Genomic DNA, 24,159 nt, shown 5'->3' on the forward strand with positions numbered 1-24,159 from the left:
CCGGTGTGTACCCAGGTGGGCAAGAAAGCCAATGGCCTCCTGGCCTGTATAAGGAATGGTGTGGCCAGCAGGACCAGGGCAGGGATAGTCCCTCCATACTGGGTAACGCTGAGGCACCGAAAGTGCTGTGTCCAGTTCTGGGCCCCTCAGTTTAGGGAGGGCACTGAGGTGCTGGAGCATGTCCAGAGAAAGGAATGGAGCCAGGGAAGGGTCTGGAGATTCAGGGATGTGAGGAGCAGCTGAGGGAGTTGGGGGGGCTCAGCCTGCAGAAAAAGAGGCTCAAGGGAGCCAGGTGGGTGCCGGGCTCTGCTCCCAGGGAACAAGGGACAGGACAAAAGGAGACGGCCTCAAGATGTGCCAGGGGAGGTTCAGGTTGGACATCAGGAAGAATTTCTTCACCAAAAGAGCGGTCAGGCCTTGGAAGGGGCTGCCCAGGGAGGTGGTGGAGTGCCCATCCACGGAGGTGTTTATGGAACGACTGGACTGGACAAGGCACTCAGTGCTCTGGTCTGGCTGACAAGGTGGTGCAGGGTCATAGGTTGGACTACATGATCTCAGAGAGGCTTTCCAATTTAATTGATTTAGTGATTGTGTGATTAAATATCAGCCCACGTTTGTACAGGGTGAGAAAAACTTCCCGAGGACTGACGCTACTGGTGCAGTTATTGGAGGAGCAAAACGAAAGGAGCCATTTCCAAAACACTTCAGACGCAGCGAGGGGAAACAAAAATAAACTGCACCTTCCTGCTTTATTGAGGAGGAAGCTCAAGAAATTACTGAGCGACAGGGAGCGTTCGCGTGCCCCTGTACCCCGTGAGCCGCACAGACGCCCATCGGGTCGCACAGTGAGGGTGCCGCGGCCGCGGACACCCGCCCTCAGCCCGCGCCCCGCTGCCGAGGGGAGGCGGCGGGGCCGCGATTGGCGGCGGGCCCGTGGCGTGAGGGGCCGGGGGCCGCCGGGAGCTGTAGGCGCGGCCGGACTGCGGCTCCCGGCTCGCCCCGCGCCGGGCGGGGGCAGCGCTGCGGCTGCGGCAGCGACAGCGGCGGGGCGGGCGCGGAGCCGCCCCGGCCCCTTTGTGTGCGCGGCCGCGGCTCCGGCGCCGCCGCCATCTTGTGCCGAGTCCGCGCCGGGGGCTCCGCGGGCAGCGCCGGGGCCGCGCTCCTGCCCCGAGCGGGGCCTGTGCCCGCGCTGCCCGTGCCGGGGCCGCCGCTCGGCTCCTCCGCTCCGCCGCCCCGCCCCGTCTCCCCGCCCCAGCCCCAGCGCCGATGCCGCGGCGGGAGCGGCCCCAGCCCGGGCCGCGGGCGTAGCGGCGGGCGCGGCCAGCGCCGCTCCCCGGGAGGCGGGCGCCCCGCGCGCGACGAGCATCAGGAGAGCGAGGCCCGGCCCCGCCGAGCCGCCGGCGCTGCCCGCCCCATCAGGCGAGGGACAGGAGACCCGCCCCGGCCGGCAGCGAGCCGGGCCGCCGCCGCAGCGCCATGAAGATCAAGGATGCCAAGAAGCCGTGTAAGGCCGGGCCGGGCCGGGGGAGGGGGCGCGGGGCCGGCGCGGCGGGCGCTGCCCGGCCATGGCTCCGGGAGGTGCCCGCGGAGACCATCCTGGATCCTGTGCGTCCCTCTGAGGGAGGGGTCGGGGCTCGCGGGATCCTCGGGGAAAGGGCTTCTCTTTGACTAGAAAGCGATATCATCGGTTCCTTGGGTGTGGGTGATGTGTTTGATGGAGATGGTGTTTAATCGCTGAGCCGAACACCTGCGCAGGTGGCTTTTTAAGGGCTAATCAACTCCCGATTCTTTTTAGAATATTTCCGATTATTTGGGTGCAGGTCTTTAATTAAAATATGCCGGATGCTCCCCTTTAATAAGCACAGCTTATTAATATCCTTACTATTTATTGCTTTTGAGCACCGTATTTGTTTTGGAGGGCACAAACGTGGTTCAGACTCAGGTGAAAGCAAACAAAATGTTTTAAGATTACAGGTGCTTCTTTGTGGGAAGAGAGGTATGGATTGAGCAAAGTTAATCTACATGCAAAGGATCTACAGCTGTGCAAGTCAACACACCTGTCAAGCTAATACAGGTGTGCCTTGGCTGAAAGGGATGCAGGTATTGCTCCACCCAATTAAGCATCTTTTTCTTTGTCATCATACTTCAAGAAGTACTTTCAGGGTGAGTTAGCGTGTAGAAAAAATGTCTGGTCCCAAATTTCTAGGCCTGCTGTTGGTCCTATGGGCATGCATGGCAAATGAACAGCATACAGCTAAAAGAGGATCTTGAAAGGGGATGTTTTAGAGATATTGTTTGAGCAGCCCAATAAGAAAACCATCAAACACGTATTTAAAACAGGAAGTGTTAGTGTAGCTCTAGAAATAGCTATAAAAGCTGTGAAAGTACCTTGTTTCTTGTGGTTTGTTCAGGAAATACGCATCTTGTAGCACCCAATTAGTCATCACCTCTTGTTAATGCCAGTGTGTGGAAATTCCTCAATTTACTGTAATGATGTTCATGAAGAGTACAGTTCAGACAGCATTTTTTTCCCTCCTGGTATAATACTAAGGAATGTTATCAAAACTCTGAAGCACTAGTTGGCTGTAAAATGTTACAGTGGTTTGATAATTAAAATTGTGAGAGTATGGCTGCTCCTATTACAGAAACCTCCTAATTTCAGGAGTGTCTCTGCTGGACCTCAAAGACTTGTTTTGTGTAGTGGTGGATTTAAATCTCGTGGTTAAATAACAATGCAAATGTTATCAAGGAGTTTTAGCTGCTCAAATATGCTACAGTTGTAGTTGCACTCTTCCATTTCTTGAACCTGAACTTTGATGTTGGTTTCATGATGGGAATTATAAACAGTTGGAACTGCAGAGGCAGGAGGGGAAAAATACAGTGTCAAACTATGTAGTTTATTTCTTCTGGACTCTTGAACATACTTTGAAGCTGGTGGCTTTTTTAAAGATAATAGCACTTAGTTTCTTAGGCAATGAACTTTAGAGTCATTTTGCTGATCTCTCATCCTGGTTAGTCACACTGACTGAAGTGTGAGAGCAGCTGAATGTTTGAAGAGGAGCAGATCCACAAAAGTACTGAAGATAGGGAAGTCCATTTCTGTTCAGGGGCTCTGGTTCCCAAAATCTACTGTCAGTTTGGCTTAACTGCTCACATTGACATGAAAGCTGGGCTTGCAATACTACTTTTAGACTGTTAACAAATTATTTGGCTAAGACAGTTGTGGATAATTTTCAACACAATTGCTGGGTGGGTGCATGTTCCTTAGACCAAGTGAGTATCTAATCATCTGTGCTGGAGCCAAATTCGATGCAGGAGAAAAATGGTTAATCATTATTTAACTTAAGAATCTGCAGAGTGGAACTGAGAAGGTTGCCTTAGCCTACCTTTGCTTTCATGTGTGATGTTTGGCATCAGGAAAAAAGGCATGATTGCATTGCCTGTCATGTCAGTCATCAGAGAGGGTAAAATGGAAATACCCAACCAGTTCAGGCCTTCTGATGTGGATACACTGCCTAGACATGCTCGTGTGGTCCTCCCTTCCAGATCTTCGCCTGGCTAGAGTTGTTGCTAATTTGATGGACTAAAAACTAAGAAATGCAGCTGAATTTGTGGAACACAGCTTCTGAGATTGGCTGTCTTGGAGGAGGCTTGTAAAGGGCCATTTAAATCTCAGCTGCTGGGGATGGGAGGTGTCAGGCATTTGAAAGGAGGAGAACAGACATTCACATCGGGAAAGCTTTGTACTAAGTTAGTGTGGCAGTGGAGGGGTTGTGGAGTCTCCATTTGAGGAGGATTCCTGAAAAACTTCAGAGGTCTTAAAGTCTTGGCTGGACAAAGCCACAGTTGAGCTCATCTAGAGTTGGCAGTTTTCCTGCTGGTGTGACTGAGAGGTCGGACCAGATGACCCCGGGAGGAACCTTCCAAGCAGCAGTTGCGTGATAACTCTTCTGAGGAAATGCCTCTGGGGGAGAATGGATGGCAATTTTCAAGGAAACCTCCAAAGGTTATTTGTGGGTTGAGATGAAAAATGTGAGAGCAGAGAGTCTTGCTGCTGTGTGGGATCTGCCTAAAGGGAAGAGAGCAGCCACTCATTCAGAGGGAGCTCTGCATGTTGGCGAGGAAGGCGAGAGGGACAGTGCCAGCAGCATGCTGTGCTCTCCAGGGGAGCTGGAGCCCTTCCTCTTGGCTCTGGAGTGTAATGCTCTGCTGAAGGAAAGGCAGAGACTTCTAACGTCTAGTACACTGTGTATGTTACTTTTTACAGTGCGTTCCTTTTGATTGTTTGTTGAAAAGAGTTTGAGAACAAATGCCTTCATTTCCCTTGAGGCGATTTGAGACACACTGAAGATGAATGCGCATAGCAGAGATTTGCAAAGTGCTGTATCAATATAAAGAAAAGAGGAAAATTTCAAGTTTATTTTCTCTAATATGGTTCTATGGACACATGTAATCATCATGGACACAGTGATCCCATGCAGGATTGGTGTAGTAAAATTGATGAAAAATCCATTTAGGTTGATGGAGAATCTCTTTTAAATTCATTTTTTTTGTTTGTTTGTTCATAGAACTTGCTGCATAGTCTTGGGTATCCTAGCATTTTCTTATTAGTCCTTGAAAGCTGATTACTAGCCAATAGCAGATGTTACAGGTCCTCATTTGAGTGCAGTTGAAAAATGTGTTTCTAATAATATATTAATACTGCCGGGCACAGTTTATACTGTGTTAAACACAGTGTATCTGTGAGTGTTAAATTATGCCTCTGCATGCTGTATCTCACTATAATTACACCTATCCCCAAAGACATGGTTGCTGAAATGTCAACAAAATTAAGAGAATGAGCAAGGAGAGAGAAGATGAAAGCAGTGATGTGTTGTCTTGTGGTAGCTTTATATGGCATCCACTTGTGGATGTGATGAACCTCATGAAGAGCAATTGCAGTAATTGCCCATTCCCACCTGTCCTCCCACTGGTAACTGTGGCTGTTGTGGAGCATGATTAGAGGTGGCTGAGTAGGAAAGTGCAGGGAGTTTATGGAGCGTGATGGAAAAGTTTTCCCACAAAATAAAATGGGAGGATGTGCCAGGGCGTGCCAGATACATTTAATTTATGCATTAATTCTGTCCAGCCCAAATGTATTTTGAGCTGGACTTGGGATATTTGAACCAAAAACCTGTTACAAAACTTGTTAAGGAGAGAAAGTCTCCAGTGCCTCAAGGACTAAGGACATTTGAAGTGCAGTTTTGCTCTGTAGAGGCTCATACCCATGTACATCCCCGGACACCTGCCTACCCATCAGGTTAACCCTGCTTGATTTAGCAGTTCCACAGCCTGTGGTGTGCTCCCCCTTAGCTTTTCCCATTGCACACATGAGCTGCCTTGGCCTGCCAGCTGATTCAGCTGGGAGAGTCTGCCATCAGGTTTTACTCTGCTGCATGCACATGTTTTAGGGAAGCACTGGAAGTGTAAGAATGGATGTACGTTCAGAGAGGAAAATGGATTGAGAGAAACTGCAGGATACATTTAGTTTCTGTGTAAACACTGTATAGTAGTTCAGTATAACTTTTAAATAGTTGTTTGCCTTGTCAGTATTTGGGTAGGAATAGGATCAAGGTTTTATTATCAAAGGCTGAATTGGAAGATAAGTTTTGGGCATCAGAACTGATAATACTGCATACTTTGATAGAGAACTGTTGCAGTGCTGGCAGGAGTAAGCTTAAGTTTTCATGGATTTCATGGTCATTTTCCTTCCCTTTATTTTAGGGCTGTATAGAATTATGAACTTTGACCCCCAGGCTACATTTGTATTTGAAGTGCAACAGTCTTAATAATACATAAGCTTTCTTACAAAGGTGACACAAAGTGATGTAGGCTGCTCTCTGCTGCCACTGACAGCTGTGAATTTGGGGATTTTTCCCGTGGTGCAGAGCTCCCAGCTTGAAATAGAGGTTAGCTACTCTTCTTTGAAGGTTGGTTCTTTTTAATTTAAGGCAGGGTTGACCCAGAATGTTACTTTATCTTACAGTGAGAAGGAAGTATTTCAAAGGTGTTTGTGTTTCAGATGTGTCATTACATTCTTAGGAAAGAGGCTGACAGGAATCTGTTTCTCAGTTTTTAAAAGCTAAATACAAATAGAGCATTAAACTGAAGAATCTTACACTTGACTGAATAAGCAGAGTAGTAAAAGTCTTTGAGTTTGTACTTCCTGCAGCTTTGGATCCAAAGTGAGTGTGCAAAATCAGAATACTAGTGTGTGTGGTCTGGGTGGAGAGCTTCGAAGGTCCTCTGCTCTGCTGAAGCAGAGCCCATGTAAAAGGAAAACACTTCAGCCTTTGTGTTTGTATTGGCATGAGAGACTTTTTACTGCAATTATTTCCTTTGGCATATAAATACCTTATATAAGATATAAATAACCTTAAGATTTCTGCCAGTAACTGTGTACACCAAGAACTTGAGAAGTGCAGGCACAAGAGAACGAGGCTTCTCTGTGTATCTCTAAAGATTATTATGGTTCAGAAAACAACAGCCACCAGCATAGGGTTTTCTTAGTCAGCAGAACTGCTACATCATTGTATGAGCACAATGCTCTTCCCTTGTGGGAAGTGCTTTTCTACACTGCAGGAAGCAGTGCTAAGGAATCCTCTTAAACATCTGGATTTTTTGAGGGGTTGCCTGTCAAAGTTACTTCGTGGCATGTATGGAACAATTTGTTGCTTTCTAGCAAAGGTTCCTGGTTGCTGTGTCTAGGTAGGGACCACGGTGGCTCCTGGCAGAGCTAAGGAGTGGAAGAAAATCTGGATTTGGATTAAGGAGGTTGTATGTTATGATCCCCCTCTTGCTGTCCTGGAGACAGTTAAATTTGTTGTGAAGTATCACATTAAACACCATATGGGTTTCAGTTTCCTAGTTAGTGTTCTACTTCATGTATTTGTCTCTTCTCAGATAGTAAAAATCTGTGTTTTGTGTTTTCTTAAACAGAGCCTGGCTTGAGTTCCTAAAAGCAGAATGCATGTTTGTGAAGGAGTTTTATGTACTCTATCCAAGGCAGTTGGGCTTGTTGAATAAAAAGCTCAGTTTTACTTTTCTTTTTTTCAAATTGTTGCTGACCTCTACAGAGAGGAGCTGAACTTTGAAAAGATGGGCCCTGGATTTGTTCTGTGAATAGTAGTCAGATTCTCAGCAAGGAATACTTCTGAGCTGTGCATCACTTTTTGTGGAATGTTCCTAGGAACAGGAATAGTTACAAAGAGGAAGAGCTGAGAAAAATCTTTTAATGACCCAATCCCCTAGAGCTGTGGAAAAAGCCCAGTTTTAATGCAGAGGAATTGATTCTCCTTATGAAGTGAAGCTGTGAAATGGTGGTTACAGCTGTGCAGGTCCTCAAACCTGGTCTGTGCAGACCTATAAGCTTGAAAGGAAGGTTGTGTAATTGGTATAGGTGTCATCCAGGCACATTTCTTTAACTGTGACTGCTGAAAGGATCAAGCTGATGTCTGGGGATATTTTTTCCAAAAGATTCTGTTGCTGGCATTCTCCTACATCTCTCACTTAGAGAAGCATGACCCACAGATGCAAGTATAAAAATACTTTTTAGAGTCATTTATATATTCTCAGCCCAAGGTACACACCACGCTATTTTTGTCGTGTTCCAAGCCAGCTTTCAAATACAAGACTGCCTGAGAAATCTTTCATGGATTTGAGAGACCATACCAGCTAGTGATGCAGATATGCTGTGTAAGAGTGAAAACTGTGCTTCAAACGTGCCTCAAAGAGCAGCAACCTCCCCTTAAGCAGAGAGCTCATACACATGGTTTAAAATGATGCACAGGTTCCTTGTATATATGGCAGGACTTGAAGTCTGTGTGTCCTCTTCAGGCATTGTCAGGATTAGCCTGGCTGCTGGAAGTCTTGTAGGAAACTCTCCATAGGACTCTGACTAGTCCTCCATCCTGAATCTCTCTGTGGCCTTATTTTAACCCTGCAAATGAAAACACTTCCAGCAATTGGAAGAGGAACTGGTGTTTCCACGTGGGTTCCTGTTTTCTCCAATCCCTCTGCATCCAGATGGGATGGATTCTGCACCAGGATCCTCCCGAAGCAATCTGATTTGAAGGCTGCAGCTATAAGAGGTTTCCATGTTGTGTCCATGTACAATTATATTAAAATTCAGGAGAATCAGTGTATTTCCATTATTTAAAGGCAGCTCAAGCATGGATAAATCTTGTATCCTTGCAGTCCCTTGTATCCTGATTGTGCTCTTGCCACGTATGTGTATCCTCCTTTGTGTTTGGAACACAAAATGGCTGTAATTTTCCTGGCTGCACCTGTAATAAAATCAATATAAATCAATCAAGAGTGGCTTACAAGCACAAGAATCCTTGTGTAATTCCTTCTTCTGGGCTGCTGGTATAAGGAGTAAGTTAACAGGACGTGGGCCCACTTGCTTGTCACAACTCCTCCACCTTGCAAATGAAACTTGAGCAATGTACTTACCAGCCAAATCTTGACAAATTTTCAGTAGAAAAATGTGAAACTTCTTGGGGTTTGTCACAGAGGTGAAAACTGACCTATTTCTTCAGTTTCAAAATCCTTAAATGGCTGTTAAGATCACTCAGTTAACCCAGAAAACTGATATTGTGCAGCATGATCGCATTTTTCAGCATAAAATACATTCCTCTTTAAATTATGGAATAAACTTACAGTTCAGTGTTTTACTTGATATACTTGATTCATAAACCTTGAGATTTCTAGAGGTGTGACTAACACTGTATTTGCAAAAGCCTTTTGGATCATTTAACATGGGATGTGGTGGATCTTTTGACAAATGGGCATGACTTGCACCAAATCTTCATTAAGCTCATTGCCTGAACTTTCAGCTGTTTCCCTCTCTTTCCTGTTGTGAAGGACTAGATCCTAGCTTTTCAGTAGGCCCACTGAGCAGAAAGAATCCCAAATATTTTAGATAGTACTTGGCTTGCTGTGTCTTAGTTAAATTCTGAATGGGTTGGATTGACTCCTGCAGACATGTTCTGGTCCCTTGGGTGAATCAGCTTCCCTTCTTCGCTTTTGGTCTTGTGACATCCTTTATGGCAAGAGGCTGAAACTTGGTGAGGTCACTTAATAAATCATCAGCTAATTGTGGTCAAACAGTAAGGTGACAGATTTTATGTCCAGTCACAGGATAAAGAGGTCAGGCAGTTGTGAAATCAGTTCATGTGTGGCTTTATGCTTAGACCTCAACTTTATACAACAGATATCAGGGTTATAGACCACCTTTATTTCCACTTGGAGCTAGATTTTGCTCACAGAACTTACTCTTGTATTTAAACGCAGTTTTTCAAGATGAGTAAGGTAACCAACTTTTTCGTTAATATCTGACAATATTCTCTGGGCACCCATTCCTGAAAGCTGAGGCAACTTTGAAATTTCTTTTCAACTTTAGCACTCATAAATGAACTGACACACAGCCAGCCTTGCCTAAATACATTAAAATGTTTTGGTAGATCATTCTTCTCAAGGATAGATCCCACTAGTAATGTAAATTCAGTGTAATTGCATCTTGCTCATCATGAACATGTTAACATCTTTTTGGTTTTGTCCTTGAGTTTCATGTTTCTGTAAGATATGAATTGCATCTGAAGAAATAAACTGGAACTCTAAAAAAAAAATAAAGGGCAAGCAAAACAAGCAAGTTATACTGTCAGTTAGAAAATAAAAACATGAGCTTCCCAGCTGGGTATTCAGAGTCTTTCTTAAACTTACAAATTAAATTTTAAATACTGTTTCTGGGAGATGACAGTGGGAAGACTCTCAGATGAAGATGTTGTCTTTGCTGTAGAGTTACTGAGTATCTGTTTCACTGCGCATGGTTGGGAAAATTAATTGGTGCAGGCATATTCAAATTATGGTCCCGCATGTCGTAGACCATAAAATCCCTGTTAGGAACTGCAGTCATGCCACAGAAGTGACAAAGGCAAAACACTTGGTTTACTGTTGTTTTGTAGTACAGAAATGCCCTCTTCTAGCCAAGGTACAAAAGAAAAAAAAAAAAGAACCTAGATTCAGTAATGTTAATTTTGTGGTTTGCTTGTAGTTCTTAATAGAAGTTTTTGTTATCCCTTTAACTTCAAGGGATATAAATTGGGCATCTTAACTGTGCCAGTTTTTCAAGTGCATGCAAATAAATTTAAGCTTCCCTCTCAAACATGTTGTGTGAGGAGCTGTTAGAGGAGGAATACTGTCCTGCTCTGTTGCCAGCTCTAATGTGTAACCTGCTTTCTTCCCGTGTGCATTGCAGTCTTGGTGCTGAAGTGCATCAGAGCTATTGTTTTAGAAGAGAAGGTTATTTTAATCCTTTGTTCTCAGTAAAAAAAAAGTGGTTGAATTTTGTTTATGAATTGGTCTGAAAGATATGGTATAGTTTGGGGAGTTTTAGTTGGGCTTTCTGAGCACATGTAATAGCATTTAAATGTGTGGAGTTGCTAATTTTCCCATTTTTACCTGTGGCCAGAGGGATACTTAAGGTCATGTAATTGAAAGGAGCGCTAATTCCTCATTCCTGTGAGGTTTGTTGTTAATGTCTTGGTTGAAAAATTAGTACAACATTGGTTTAACTCTTAAATTCCGTGTATGGCTTTGTCTGTTTAACAGTAATTCTTTTACCTTCACAGCTTTCCCATGGTTTGGCATGGACATTGGGGGAACATTGGTGAAGCTTGCCTATTTTGAACCTATTGACATCACTGCAGAGGAGGAGCAGGAGGAGGTCGAAAGCTTGAAGAGCATCCGCAAATACCTGACTTCCAATGTAGCCTATGGATCCACTGGCATTCGGGACGTCCACCTGGAGCTGAAAGACTTGACCATTTTTGCTCGAAGAGGAAACTTGCACTTTATCCGATTCCCAACTCATGATTTGCCTACTTTCATCCAAATGGGAAGAAACAAGAACTTTTCAACACTACACACGGTGCTCTGTGCCACCGGCGGTGGCGCGTACAAGTTCGAAGAAGATTTTCGCACAGTAGGTACCCTGCAGCTGATGCCAAAAGCATTGCTGATGATGGGTTAAATAATAAATATTTTGAAAAACTGTGCAGTGCTCAAATATTATTAATTATGAACTGTATTAAGTATGGGAAATTACGGCCTTCGTGGAATCCTCAGCATCTGTTAAATTGTCTTTCTGCTCTGTGAGAGAACGGCAGCTTGAATGTCCCGTGCCAAACTGAGGAAGAGCTGTAGTGAGCCAAAAACCCCTCAGAATTTCTGCCCTGTGGTTTTCTGATAATCCTTGGAGCGTTAATGAAGCTGCAAGGATAGTTAAAGCAATGCCATTGAGCTTTTTATCCGCTGACATCTTAGAAATGACTGTTTGACTTGTAAGATGGGGGAGGAAGCCCACAAACCTTGAAAAGACATGCAGATGTGTGAGTTCCACTAAGATAACACTCAGTGGGGCCTTGAGGGTATTTGGTGACCTTTTTTTGGATTTAAATTGGTGGAAAATGTTGATAATTTTTCAGTGGGTTAATGTCTGAGTATCTCAAAAGTTATCTTTGAGCTTACCAAAGCAGATATTTATACTGCCTGTCTGCCAGGTCTGAGATCTGGATTTGTAGTCAGATGGATTTGCTAACTGATGTATTCAGAACTTACCTCTGAATTCTTTCCTGGCTTTATACTGAGATTGAAGTTCCTGAATTAGTCGCCTGAGAGAGCTTCTTGAAGTTGGGCAGTGCAAATATACTCATAAATTTGTAGCATGTTTGTGCAATGTTAGAACATGTTGACACAGTCTTTTTTTCTTTCCTAACACAGATTGGAAACCTCCAGCTGCACAAACTGGATGAGCTTGACTGCCTTGTCAAAGGCTTATTGTACATAGACTCTGTCAGCTTCAATGGCCAGGCAGAGTGCTATTATTTTGAAAATGCCTCAGACCCTGAGAGATGCCAAAAGATGCCTTTTAACCTGGATGATCCATACCCACTGCTGGTTGTTAACATTGGTTCAGGAGTCAGTATTTTATCAGTCCATTCCAAAGACAACTATAAAAGAGTAACTGGAACAAGGTAACTTAAACACCTGAGTTGGGGTTGTTACAAGCCTTCTGGTTTTGAATGCTTCCTCTCCCTGATTCCCCCACCTATTCTTTTCTTCACTCTGTAGTATGGGAAAGTATTTTATGTGTAATTTACAGTTGCAGTCATTGAAGCCCATTCCCATGGTTCTGTTATTGAGGAGTTTAGTTTATCTTATTTATCAATGAGTGATAAAAGTGCTCCATGGTGAGAGTTCTGTAGGTTTTAAGTTTTGATAACATGTGCAGTGAACCTGTGTTTCTCTTGCTCCATAAGAACAGATGTGTCCACACGTGTTTTACAGTAAATGATCAAGGATCAGTCAGTGGCATGATGTGGGTATTTAAGGAGTTTGTCTCTCATGAAGTCTTCCAGCTTACGTTTTGAGAGTTTATTTGTTAGCTCTTACCTTCTTGTAAGTGACTTAAAATAACAGGAAACTGATTGACAGCTGTTAAGTCAACCTTTAAGCAGAAAAGCGAAGAGCTTGGTGTCTAAATTGAAGGGCTTTATTTGTTTATTTTGTTAGTCAGACATAAGAATCTTCCATGTGAGGAAATACTACTTAAAAGCAACTAGTTTCCTTTGTCCTTAGTCTAGGTGGAGGGACCTTTCTTGGTTTGTGCAGTTTGTTGACGGGCTGTGAAAGTTTTGAAGAAGCTCTGGAAATGGCATCCAAAGGAGACAGCACACATGCTGACAAGCTGGTTCGGGATATTTATGGAGGAGACTATGAAAGATTTGGCTTGCCAGGATGGGCTGTAGCATCCAGGTAAGCAAGAGTCTCCTTGTTGGTTCTTTTGTTGGTTTGGGGGGCTTAGAAAACAAGACTTGAACTATTAATGCAGAGAAAACTGCTTTTTTGCAAACTTTTATTGTTGTCAAGTTACTTTTTATCCTAAAAGTATATATCCTTAGCTTTTTAGAAGGTTTAAAGCCACAGACAACTGCAGGTGCCTGCCAGCTAGATATTGAGGAAACCTCATGTGGTATGTCATACACAGCTTTATGTGAGGTGATCACAGGAGTGGCAGGAAAGAAGTGCAGAGGTGGTGTGGTTTAACCTGGCAGGTAGCTAAACACCACACAGCCACTCACTCACTCCCCCAGTGAGATGGGGGAAAAAAAGGAAAATTCCTGGATTGAAATAAAGATTGTTTAATAGGACAGAAATGGAACAGAACAGAATGGTCCCCTCCCAAGTCCTTGTGCACCTTGTTTTGCTTGCTGGTGGGGTGGGCTGAGGAGCAGAAAAGGCCTTGACTCCTCTCAGCAATAATGAAACATCCTTGTGTTATCAACAGTTTCCAGCACAAATCCAAAACACAGCCCCATACTAGAATAATACCAAAGAATAAGACTACATTTTGCTGTAGATGGTTCTTCATGGAAGTCAACCAGAGCAAAAATATTTTGTTGGGGGTCATTACTGTAACAAGATTGACTGTTTGCTGTGAAGGAATAAATACACATGTAGTGTTAAATTTCTGTATTTAACACAGACTTTGAAAGGGAGCTCCTCAAGAACAAACATGAGACTTAGGTTCTGTTACAGCATAAAAATTACATTCTGGAATTACTACTTCAAATGCACATAAATCGCTTTTAATTAATGGAAATTTTTCCTGTTCTAGTTTTGGGAATATGATCTACAAAGAGAAGAGAGAGTCTGTTAGTAAAGAAGATCTTGCAAGAGCCATACTGGTCACCATCACCAATAACATTGGGTCTATTGCCCGGATGTGTGCAGTGAATGAGGTAAAAACTGCCAAGGAAGTGATCTATCTACAGGTCTATTATTTGTTTCCAGATTAAATGACTGCTAAAATGATGTATAATTTTAAACCTTTTAGTACATTCTCAGATGAAATGAGGAAATTCATGTAGTGTTTTGTAGCCTTGGGTTATGCCCACAATCATCCTGGTTTAGCAAGGGGACTTCAGGTCCTTCATCCCAGCATCCTGTACTCCCCTACTCCCTCACTTCCCTGCAGGCTTTGGGCTCCATTCCCTAACAAAGCTGGTTGGAAGCGCTCCTTGTCAGGTTACCCTCCCCACTGGCAAAGAGATCCATGTCCCAATTCTCCAAAGACAATCAAAGTATTCTGAACCCCTTCTTAGTACTTTAATCACAGAATAGTCAGGGTTGTAAAGGACCTCTGGAGATCATCCCGTCCAACCCGCCTGCCAGGGCAGGTCACCTGGGGAGTATGTCCAGCCCTGAAACATGGACTCTGTCCTTGGAGAGTTTCAGAATATGTGACTTGAGCAACTGCTGCATTTAAATTGCTGCTTTGAGCAGTGCATGGGACCTGATGACCTCCAGCAGTTTCTTCAAGCTGAAATTATTCTCTGATCGAAGCCTGTGGAAAGCCTTGCTTCTAGTTAAGCATTATTTTTAATTTTTACTGACTCTTGAGACTTCAGGTTGTTTTGACACCTGTCACCTTGCTGGTTGATACCAAGATGGTTTCCTGCCATCATCTATTTCTCAAAGTCCTGCTAAACAGACCCAGTGTGTGTTCAGTTTTAATAGGACCACAGACAGTCAAGAAGCTGTGGAAGAACACTGAATTTAGGTATAGCAGGCATTACTGTCTGAGCACTAGGGATTTCCTTATTCATTATGAACAAGCTTTGGATAAAATGAGGTTTAGTTACAGCTTTCCTGGAAAAAACTATGGGTAACTGTATTTAGAGCTCCGCTTAAAATATCTGTATGTGATCACCTCAGAAGCAGCAACAACTTTGTTACCTGAAAAACCCTCCTTTTGCTTAGGAGCCAGATTAATACATTTTTCTAGTTTTAATATTGCATGGTCTCCCTCAGTTTCGTTCTCTGACTTTTTCTCATCTCTGTCTTGGAGAATAAAGTTAATTTTGTGAGTATTAAGTTAATATTGGGTTTTTGCTTTATGGCAAAACTTGATAACAAAGAGTTAAAATGAGAGTGAAGTTGAAAGTACCTATTAATAGACTGAGACAAATGTATGAAATTTATATTTAAGGGTGGGAGTAAAGGAGGACAAATCAGAACTTGTAAACTGCACAAACTAGCTTTATTCCAGTTTTTTTGGTGTCATTCCAGCTATGTCACAGGACTACAAATCATAAGAAACAGTTAATAGGGATATACAAACTAATATCTTGAACTGATATATAAAGGTAAAATGGATGTAATTACTTTAGCTTCCTGCAGTAGAACAGAATTATGGTTTTGTGCCTTAATGGTGTATCTACTTTGTCTTCAGCGGGAACTAATCAAGATGGTGAAAAACAGTCCCATGTTAGTCATTTGACTACAGGTTGAATTGTTACAAAAACTAGTATAACAACTTAGATACAATTAGTGTATTTATTGATTTAATGTAATTAAGTGCTTATCTAAGCACTATACAAAGTACTACCACGATTAAATTTTCTTTTCTTGTGTCATTAAACCAGTGTTTAATGTTGCTTTTGCTTAACGTTGGGTTTATTTCAGCGAATGGGGGAAAATTAAATGATTTTTCACTTTTTTACATTTGACTTGATTAAAATTCACATCTCACCTGCAGTATTAACTCTTGCTCTGATGCTGTGCTGAGGTATATTGAGTTCTGAAGATGAAAGGAACACCTGCCATGTCTTACTGCCTTCGGCTTCTTTACAGTGCTGCCTTGTTGCATATGGATCAAGCAGCATTGTACAGGGCTATGAAGGCATTGAGTCTTCTCTGCCAAACAGAACTATCTTTCATTTCATTTCACTTGTAGCTGGGCTGTTTCTTTGGCTTAATTACTGAAAGTGCTCGCTTAATTTGCAACACAAATGCTACTTGTCTGTAAACTAAGTCCTTTAATTCTTGTGGGTCCTTTTCCCCGAGTGTGCCATGTTTTAAATTTTGAATCCGTGTTTTAATTGCGGGTTGTTTGGGTTTTGTGGGTTTATTTCCTTGCTCGAGACAGCCTGCCCTTTCATAGCTCAGTTTTTTCAAAGCTGTGTTAAGCAGTGAAAAGTCTTAATCCTTTGCCGTTTTCCTCTTTTCTTTTTAGAAAATAAACAGAGTTGTGTTTGTTGGCAATTTTTTGCGTGTGAATACTTTGTCGATGAAGCTTCTTGCGTATGCACTGGATTACTGGTCAAAAGGCCAGCTGAAGGCCTTGTTCCTGGAACATGAGGTATGCTGTGGCTCATTTATCTGTGTGTGTTGTTCCACCATAAGTAAAGAATGCATTATTGAGTAGCTCTCGTGAGATATCCTGAGGCACCAAGTACTCAGTAAACATTAGAAATAAGAGGAGGCTTGTCGTGCTGAATTGGTTCTCTGGGAACAGCTCTCTGCCAGGGAAGTACTTCAGTCACTTTGGGGTAGCTCAGTTCACGCTGTGGATCTGTGGAGAGGGACAAGAAAATCTTAAAGTCTGTGCCCAGGGTCAACAATCTTTCTTAAGTTTGGATGGAAACAATAGTAAGTGTTGTGTTTCAAAGAGTCCAGAGATCTAAAGCTTGAGCCTTTGAAATGGGCTCATTGTTCTCTACTGGGCTTGAGCAACATCCTGAAAGTGGAGCCTGCCTTTGACAAGGCCAGCTTTCATACCAGCACAGACCCCTCAGAGCTCCTGTAGTGACTTTGTGCTCTCAGACTGACCTGCTCTGGGGCAGCTTCTGCTGCCATTCATCAGTGTGGAATGCTGAGAGTTTTCACCTGTTTTGATTAAAATACAAGCAGATTACAGGTGCAACATTTGGGAGATTTGTAGCTTCTTGGCAGTGGATGGGCAGTTTTTGTCCTCGGTTTGTTGGTCTGCAAATATTACAGCATTAGATCTGTTCCCCTTCAGTTGATTCTCACAACATTTTTCCTTTATTGCTTATCCCAGGACTGACAGGCTGTGCCAGTGTCTGCAGTAATAGCAGAACGATTCCTTGTCAGTTCTTCAGATTTTTCTTGGGTAAATTTTGTACTCTTGCATTTAATCAAGTGTATATTCCAAACACTTCAGTATTCCATAGTTATAGGGAGAGAGAACATTTCACTCCCCCACAGGAGGGAATGTAATCCAAGGAGAATGTGGTTCTTTATGTGCAGGTAAGCAGAGGGTCAAAAATTGTGAGGTGCAGTTAATTTAAGAAATTCTTAACTTATACTCTAGCAACAGTGTTGCTGTGGGTATTGAAGATTTTTTGGCAACCAAAATATGCAGCTCCTCTAGGAAAAAGGAACCAAACACGTTTTCCATTCTTTAGGATTCACTGTCTTAGAAGCCCTGCAGTGTAATGGTGAGACTTGGTGTGAAATCCTCCAAAGTTAATCTAGATGAGAAGGATAAGAAACTTTATTTCACAAAGCTTTAAAAAGTTATGGAATATTATATATTAAAAGTGTATGGTGTGCTTTCTGTAGCATTGGTCCATCAGATGATGGTTGTCACTAAAATGTGAGTAGTGCAAAATTTAATACCCTACTTAAACTTGAAATTTTGTATTTTTTTTTTTCAACAGGGATACTTTGGAGCTGTTGGTGCTCTGCTTGGGCTGCCAAATTTCAGTTGAGATACCAGATGTCACTACACTGAACTATTTTCCACCTGAACAACACTTGTTTATGGCAATGGGAATTAAATCTGGGGAGGGGAGAAGAAAACAGCCTGTAATTGTTTATAAGAAGTGATTAGCTACTGAGTATTGCTGTTCTAAGGAAGGGTTTCACTCTGGGCATTGGAAAGTGAACTGTGGTTATCATTTATGTTCTTTGGTACATGTAGCCAGTGCTGAACTCATAATATGCAATACATCCTCTGAAAACAACCTTCCAGAAATCCAAGACAAAGGAATGCCAAACCATTAAGTGCTCAGCATGAAAATATTGTAAGTTTACTCCTGAGGCTTTAGGCCCATCAGTTTTGTATATAATTAATGAATGAAAAATTATTTTCATTAGTTTAGTATATTATGAGCACAATTTCCCCTGTGTGAAAACAACTTTTAAAACAGCAAGGTACTATCTACAAGATGAGAGGAATCTGTAGACCATTTCTTCTCACAGTTAAGAACAGTAATTATTTTATTCTTATGTCTATTGGAAAGAATGTTAATGCTTTAATTTTCAGTGGGAAGAACAGAAACACAAAGAATCAGCCAAAGCAGCAGATTAAGCATTTGATGTTATGAAAGTTTCATGAAAATATTCACTTGCTCTCTTCATTTATATGGAAACTCAGCTGGTATTTTGGGAAGATCCCTCTGTCTTTGATTGGATTTGGAAAAGAGTTTAGTGATTAATGAGCACAGTTTTTTTCATGTTCATTGGGTTTTTTTGAGGGCATGACTTCCAAAATGCGTTCTGGATTATTTTTTTTGTCTCTTTTATCAGTTCTACCATCATGAATCATTATTTGTAAAGGTACCACAAAGCCTGAGAGTACTGAAGAAATCTTTATAAAATAGACTAAATATGAGACCTCATAATTCTGGTGCTTTGGCTCATTTCTGTGGAGATTTGGAAAATTTTGGCTACTAATTTGAAACTGTGATTTCTACTTAATTTTGTAAGAGTTAATCAGAATCTAATTAGATGTTGAAAATGAAAGGTGGTTAGCTTAATTTTGGATTTGGGAAGTTTGTTTCTGAAAGCTGAGGACAGCATCAGAGTTTGTATTGCAGCACCAAACGGACCAATATTTAGTGCACTTGCAATATGGAACATCAAATCGTGGCCTTGGGATAAAATCCATCCTCTGGAACTGATCTTTGGGGTTTTCTGTAGACTTTTAAAATTTACAGTTGTGATTATTGTACTAAGTTTAGTCCTGAAGCCAGGGCATGAGATCTTAAACTTACAAGACCATTATACAGTCCTTAGCTACGTGAATTTTTGTGGACTAAAGAGCTACCCAATTTTATTATATTTTCATGTTAAATATTTCCTGTATGTGCATGAGGAGCAACCAGACTAGAACACATTGATATCTCGGGGTTTTAAGGTATTTTTAAAACTGATTGCTCAAGTATTCCACAGCATGGCTGTGCTGTATTTATAGATACACCCACCTAGTGTGTTAGAAACCCTGTGTGCTATTTCAGTCTTCTCTTTCTTACAACTCAAAGCCCCATACTAACATCATATGTTATCTTCTAAGATTTTCTGTGGTCCTTTAAGGGTACAGTACCTTAGAGTAAGCAACTCATTTAAGTGCAAAGCCAATTGCAAATGCAGTTTCATTTATAGTTGCTTTTCCTGGTATTTGTACTACATTTCTATTGTGCTTGCTTTTGATGTTTCACTTTAGACATAAACAACTAAAAATTACACTCACAGTTCAGCTGATCTAATGCTAATTCAGAGCACTTCAGAAAATAAGTGAATATGGTTTTTATAGAATGTCTTTATAAATGCTGTATACTGCTCTTTTGGGTCATGATTGACTATCAAAAGTAAACTTTATTTGGTTAATAAAACTGTGTGAAAACTTAATTTTCTGAGTGCTCTGACAGCCTGCTGAAAAGTTTGCAAACTAACTGCACATTTTATTTGCAAAGTGAGGTACTTTAAGACGTGTACTACAGCTCCATTAGAAACAGTTCCTTTAGACCATGTTTATTGCTACTTCAGTTCTCTTTTGGTGACACTGAGAATCCTCATGAAGCAGTAGTTAGAAGCTACTTACATATTTAACCAAAAGCACACATAGCAGGTGATTACCTAATTTCCATGGTTCATTAAACCAATTGAAGTTGACGTGACCTAAGATACATTTTTTTTTTTTTTAAGTAAATTATACAGAGTTACAAAATAAACAAGTGGAGTAATTCTTGAATAGCTGTACTGTATAGAAACTACTGTGAGAATCAAAAAGTATGCCCTACCTCTGGTTTACTTCCCTTGAGCCTCTAAAAAAATTGGCTTCCTATTCCTAGTTTAATCAGCACAATTGGTACTTCATTACAAGAGCAACCAGAGCAGTTGTCAAGCCCTGCTGTAAAGCCCAGGGGTCCTGTATTTAAGCCACATCTTTGGGTTTCATCTCATTTTCTGTCAGCTTAGAACTTGTTATTAGAGTCCCCAAAGATTGACTCTACCCACCAGGAGAAATGATAGGCATCACAAGTAGTTGCAAGATAAGCCTTAAAGTCTTTTCTTTGAAATTCTCTTCTAAATAGGTTGAAAAGGATAGTTTCTTTTATACAAATCACTGAAGTAACTTGCTTTTTCCTGATCCTCTCTGTTTTTTCTTTCACCCTTGCCATTTCCTCAAAGCCAACTGGTTGAAGCAGCTTTAGGGTGAATGGATGCAATGTGATGTACTACAGCAGAGAAAATTTGGGGTTTTCTCAGGACTACTGTTGTCTTCTCAAGTGGAACCACTTCTCTAGAGGAAAGTTCTGTGATACTTCTTCTAAAGTAAAATGCAAAACTCATGTTGAATGTGTAGTCATTTTCAGCTCAGTCAGCCATGCGAGTGCCTTTTAATTTTGTCATATAATGCCAATTTCAATGGTACTGGGACTTGATCCATGAGGTTTCCTAATGAATGTTACTTACCAGCGAAATGGCAGGTAATTTTATTGGCCATGGAGATGATCCCTTCAATCCCATGTAGCAAGAGATGCCAGGAGAACAGCCTCAGGCTTCCTATCCCTTAATCTTGGGGTAATGCTTTTGCATTTCCTGGTCTCATCCCTCCAGCTTGGTCTTTCCAAGTGTTATGCACAGTTTTGTTGTATCAGTATCTCCCTAAAAATCATGCAGGTTTATAGTGAGATAAGTACTGTTTGTTTCTGGACAGAGAAGTTCAATTTTAGAGGAAGTTATTCCAGGCTATTAGACCTAACCACTTTCACCTTTCTAATTCTGCTTAGCTAACTGCAGTTTGGTTGAGAGAGGAACTCCTACAATACACTTTGAGTATTTAGCAGGCTGGAATGAAGACATCCTCAGTGTTCTTTACTGAAGCCAGTAAACAATTTTTCATTCTTTTTAGTAAAGTCTTGATATATTTAGCAGTTCCTAGAGAAACAGCATTGATACACTCTTTATCTAATAGTTTGGTCAAGATTTCCAAAGGGTGTTCAGACCTGCCTTTCGAAGATCTTTCCCTCTCTCAAGCACCTGTGTGGTTCTGCCAACACCTCAGTTCATAATTGGAGAGTAACAGAGTGGAAAGAACATGAGACCATGCTGTCCCACTTAACTCTAAGCCTGTATATTAAGAAGAGAAGTTCTGTTCTGGCTTCTCCTAACCCTTGAGAAGCACTGTGACATTCCTGCTGGCACTGAGTTGTTGGTAGTTCACGTGCAGGATGCCTTCAAGGGCTCTAATCCTGTAATGCCTTGTCTCTATCCCCTGCAGGTCTTCAGGAAGCACCTGCTTCCACATAAGCTGCAATAACTTCTCATTTCTAAGTGTTTCAGAATAACAGTGGGGTTTTAACATTTGGAACTAATCAAAGTGTCTTTTTCTAGAGCCAGTCTGTGCTAGATAAAGGCTAGATGGTGTCTTTTGCATTCAGTCATTAACTTACATTAATGAATAAATTCACAGTCAACCCCTGCTCCCATTCTGGGTATCTGGGCATCACTGTAATCCTGAGGAGACAGTTGAGTTCAGAGCAGAGGTGAAGGTCGGTGTGGTTCTGTTGAGCTAGTTCTGGTCAACTTTTTTATCCTCAGTTCATTTAAACACATAAGACTAATCTTTCCCCTGTCCTTGTTTTCCTATCTACATCCTTTTTACAGATTATGTAGGCTTAAAAAACATGTAGCATGTTAACAGAGCTTTGCTGAGGTTAAAAAGTGAACAAAAATCCATGAGTCAGATTAGAAGTGTCTGACCAAGACCTTCAGGTCACAGAGAAGGGCTCAAGACATATTTGACACAAACAGTTACTGTTTGTTTGTTTTTATTTCCTGTTAACACACAGTCAGAGGGGGTAAACTTCACAATCATTGTGGATAAAATGGGTGAATTTAGTCCTCAGACATGACCATGGGAGATTAAAAAATGCTTTATCACAGAAGGATAAATCCTGCTTACATTCTTTTAAGTTTTATTGATATTTTAAAGTACATCACCAGTATTTTGTCATCTGTGGTAAAATGTTCTAAGGTTAAAAAAAGTCTGCAAATAAGCCTGTTTTATTAATTTTGTTTACTTCATATGTGTAAAGCATATTAAGTATTCTAAAAAACACACTTTCTGAAAACATCTCAAAAGATGCTGTAATCTGTTTGTAATTATTAATGTGCTAATGGAATATGTTTGAGCAGTCTCAGTTTGCATGACTGAGTGCCAAATCCTGCTCACTCTAGTTACTTGAGTAGATGATCCTTTTAAACTAATGAGCAAGATTTGGCCTCAAGGTCTTCTGCCTGGGGAACACAGTAATGATACTTTGCATATTCCTGCTGGTGCTAAATCATTTGTTGAAAATAAAGATTCTAACTAGAAATTGTAAATAAAATATTTATGGCCTGGTCCTTTTGACAGACTGAAAATTTTATCATTTGCCAATACTTTTTGGCCTTATTTCAAGTTTCCCTTTTGGATTTGTTGGGATTCTTTTTTTTTTTGGAGTATGTGGACTGTGTTAATGTGGCAAGTCATTGGCAGGTGTGGCTTCCTGTGCTGCTTCCTGTAAGGCCCATAACGTTCCCGTGGTGCATCAGGATACAGATGACTCTTCACTGCTGTATTTCCATGTTAGCCTTCATCTTGTTATTGTAGCTGTTTGCACAAACAGTGTTCTCTGCTAAAACTTCAAGAAATTCAGCCATTACTGAATGCTTTGGGGGAAGCTGTTGAGAATTCAAAAATACCCTTTTAAAGTAATTTTAAAATCTAAATGTGCTAATTAGCCTTGCCTATGAAATGAACTGGAATATCATGTGTCAGTTGCTAATCTTTGCTATAAATTGCTAACATTTCACAATTCTTCTACCATCAGCTTAAGAGCATTGTAAATACAAGCTTTGGGAGGAGTTACATTAGTTTCAGATTGTGCATTGCAAAAGAGTTTATAAGACTAGTGAATTAGTATTTTGAGACCTATTAAATTACAACATCTAGAACATGAAAATGAGTGTGCTGGTGTTAGGGCATAGAGGGCTTTTGATAATCTGCACTTTTACATTCTTGAGTTTTGGCATTTTAACAAACAAGCATTTAATTTTCCATCTGCTGTCTCGTCATGTGCAGGCCTTGTGATCACCAGTTGCTGTCTTCAGACATTTGTTTTAGTTAGCAGAGCAAGCAGGCAAATTTATGACTTGGAAACCCTTGTAGGATGAAGTTCTCTGAAGAACCATTTGGTTAAGTTGCCTTATTCTATTACATTGCACTCATGGTATGTCTCTGCTTCCTTGTTTACTGTTCAGACACTGAAGATGTGATGTAAAAATACGTGCTACAAATTTTTATTCATAAATTACTGATGAATACCTTTGTGTCACCTGTTAATACAGCTCTTGTAAATGATGCCTTTTATGCCATCTTGTAAATTGTTTAAATTATTTTTCTTTTTATAGATCCTCATTATTGAATGTACAGATTAGATCCCTTTACTGTGTCACTGAGTAATTTGATTTGGGCCCAAATATGGCCAATGCTATAATTCATCCCATCGAAACTGTAAATAATTCTTTACTACTTGTTTGCATGAATGAAGTTTGGATTTCATTTGCTTTGTCATAACCCAACTCCTCTGTCATGGGCCTACTTTTTACAGTTTATTTTCCTGGGTTTGTTACCATTTGTTCTGTACGAATGTTGAAACAGTCCTTTGTCTTTTCCTAATAAATAATTTGAGATTGTTCATTGTTGGCCTGCATTTGTGGGGTTTGGGGAGGGATTTCTGGGTGTTTTCATTCAGCATCAGAAGTTGCTGTGCTATTTGATGCTGGGGGTTGTGGAACATTTTTATACTACAGCAACATGACTGGTGTGGTTTCGTGCTCTTTCCTTCCTCTAATAAGCTGATACTTCACAGCTCTAAGATTCATGTCCTGTTTTTAGAAACATTGGATGTCCCAAAGAACATTCAGTTGTGCAGCACTGAAGGATAAAACATGCTATGAGGGCACTGCAAGCTTTCCCCT

The 24,159-nt window shown here is 41.3% G+C and overlaps 1 protein-coding gene across 1 annotated transcript; it reads left to right on the forward strand.

Moving 5' to 3' along the window:
- The first annotated feature begins 1,337 nt into the window (after positions 1 to 1,337).
- On the forward strand, positions 1,338 to 23,876 carry PANK3 (pantothenate kinase 3). The gene is made up of 7 exons (XM_051793481.1): positions 1,338 to 1,504; positions 10,671 to 11,023; positions 11,821 to 12,074; positions 12,679 to 12,855; positions 13,718 to 13,841; positions 16,118 to 16,243; positions 17,568 to 23,876. The coding sequence occupies exons 1-7, from the start codon at positions 1,477 to 1,479 to the stop codon at positions 17,616 to 17,618; spliced, it is 1,113 nt and encodes a 370-aa protein (XP_051649441.1). The 5' UTR covers positions 1,338 to 1,476; the 3' UTR covers positions 17,619 to 23,876.
- Positions 23,877 to 24,159: the final 283 nt, after the last annotated feature.

This window comes from Manacus candei, unplaced genomic scaffold (assembly GCF_025592945.1).
Source record: "Manacus candei isolate 608988 ecotype Guabito, Panama unplaced genomic scaffold, ASM2559294v1 h1tg000037l, whole genome shotgun sequence".
NCBI classification, from domain to species: domain Eukaryota; kingdom Metazoa; phylum Chordata; class Aves; order Passeriformes; family Pipridae; genus Manacus; species Manacus candei.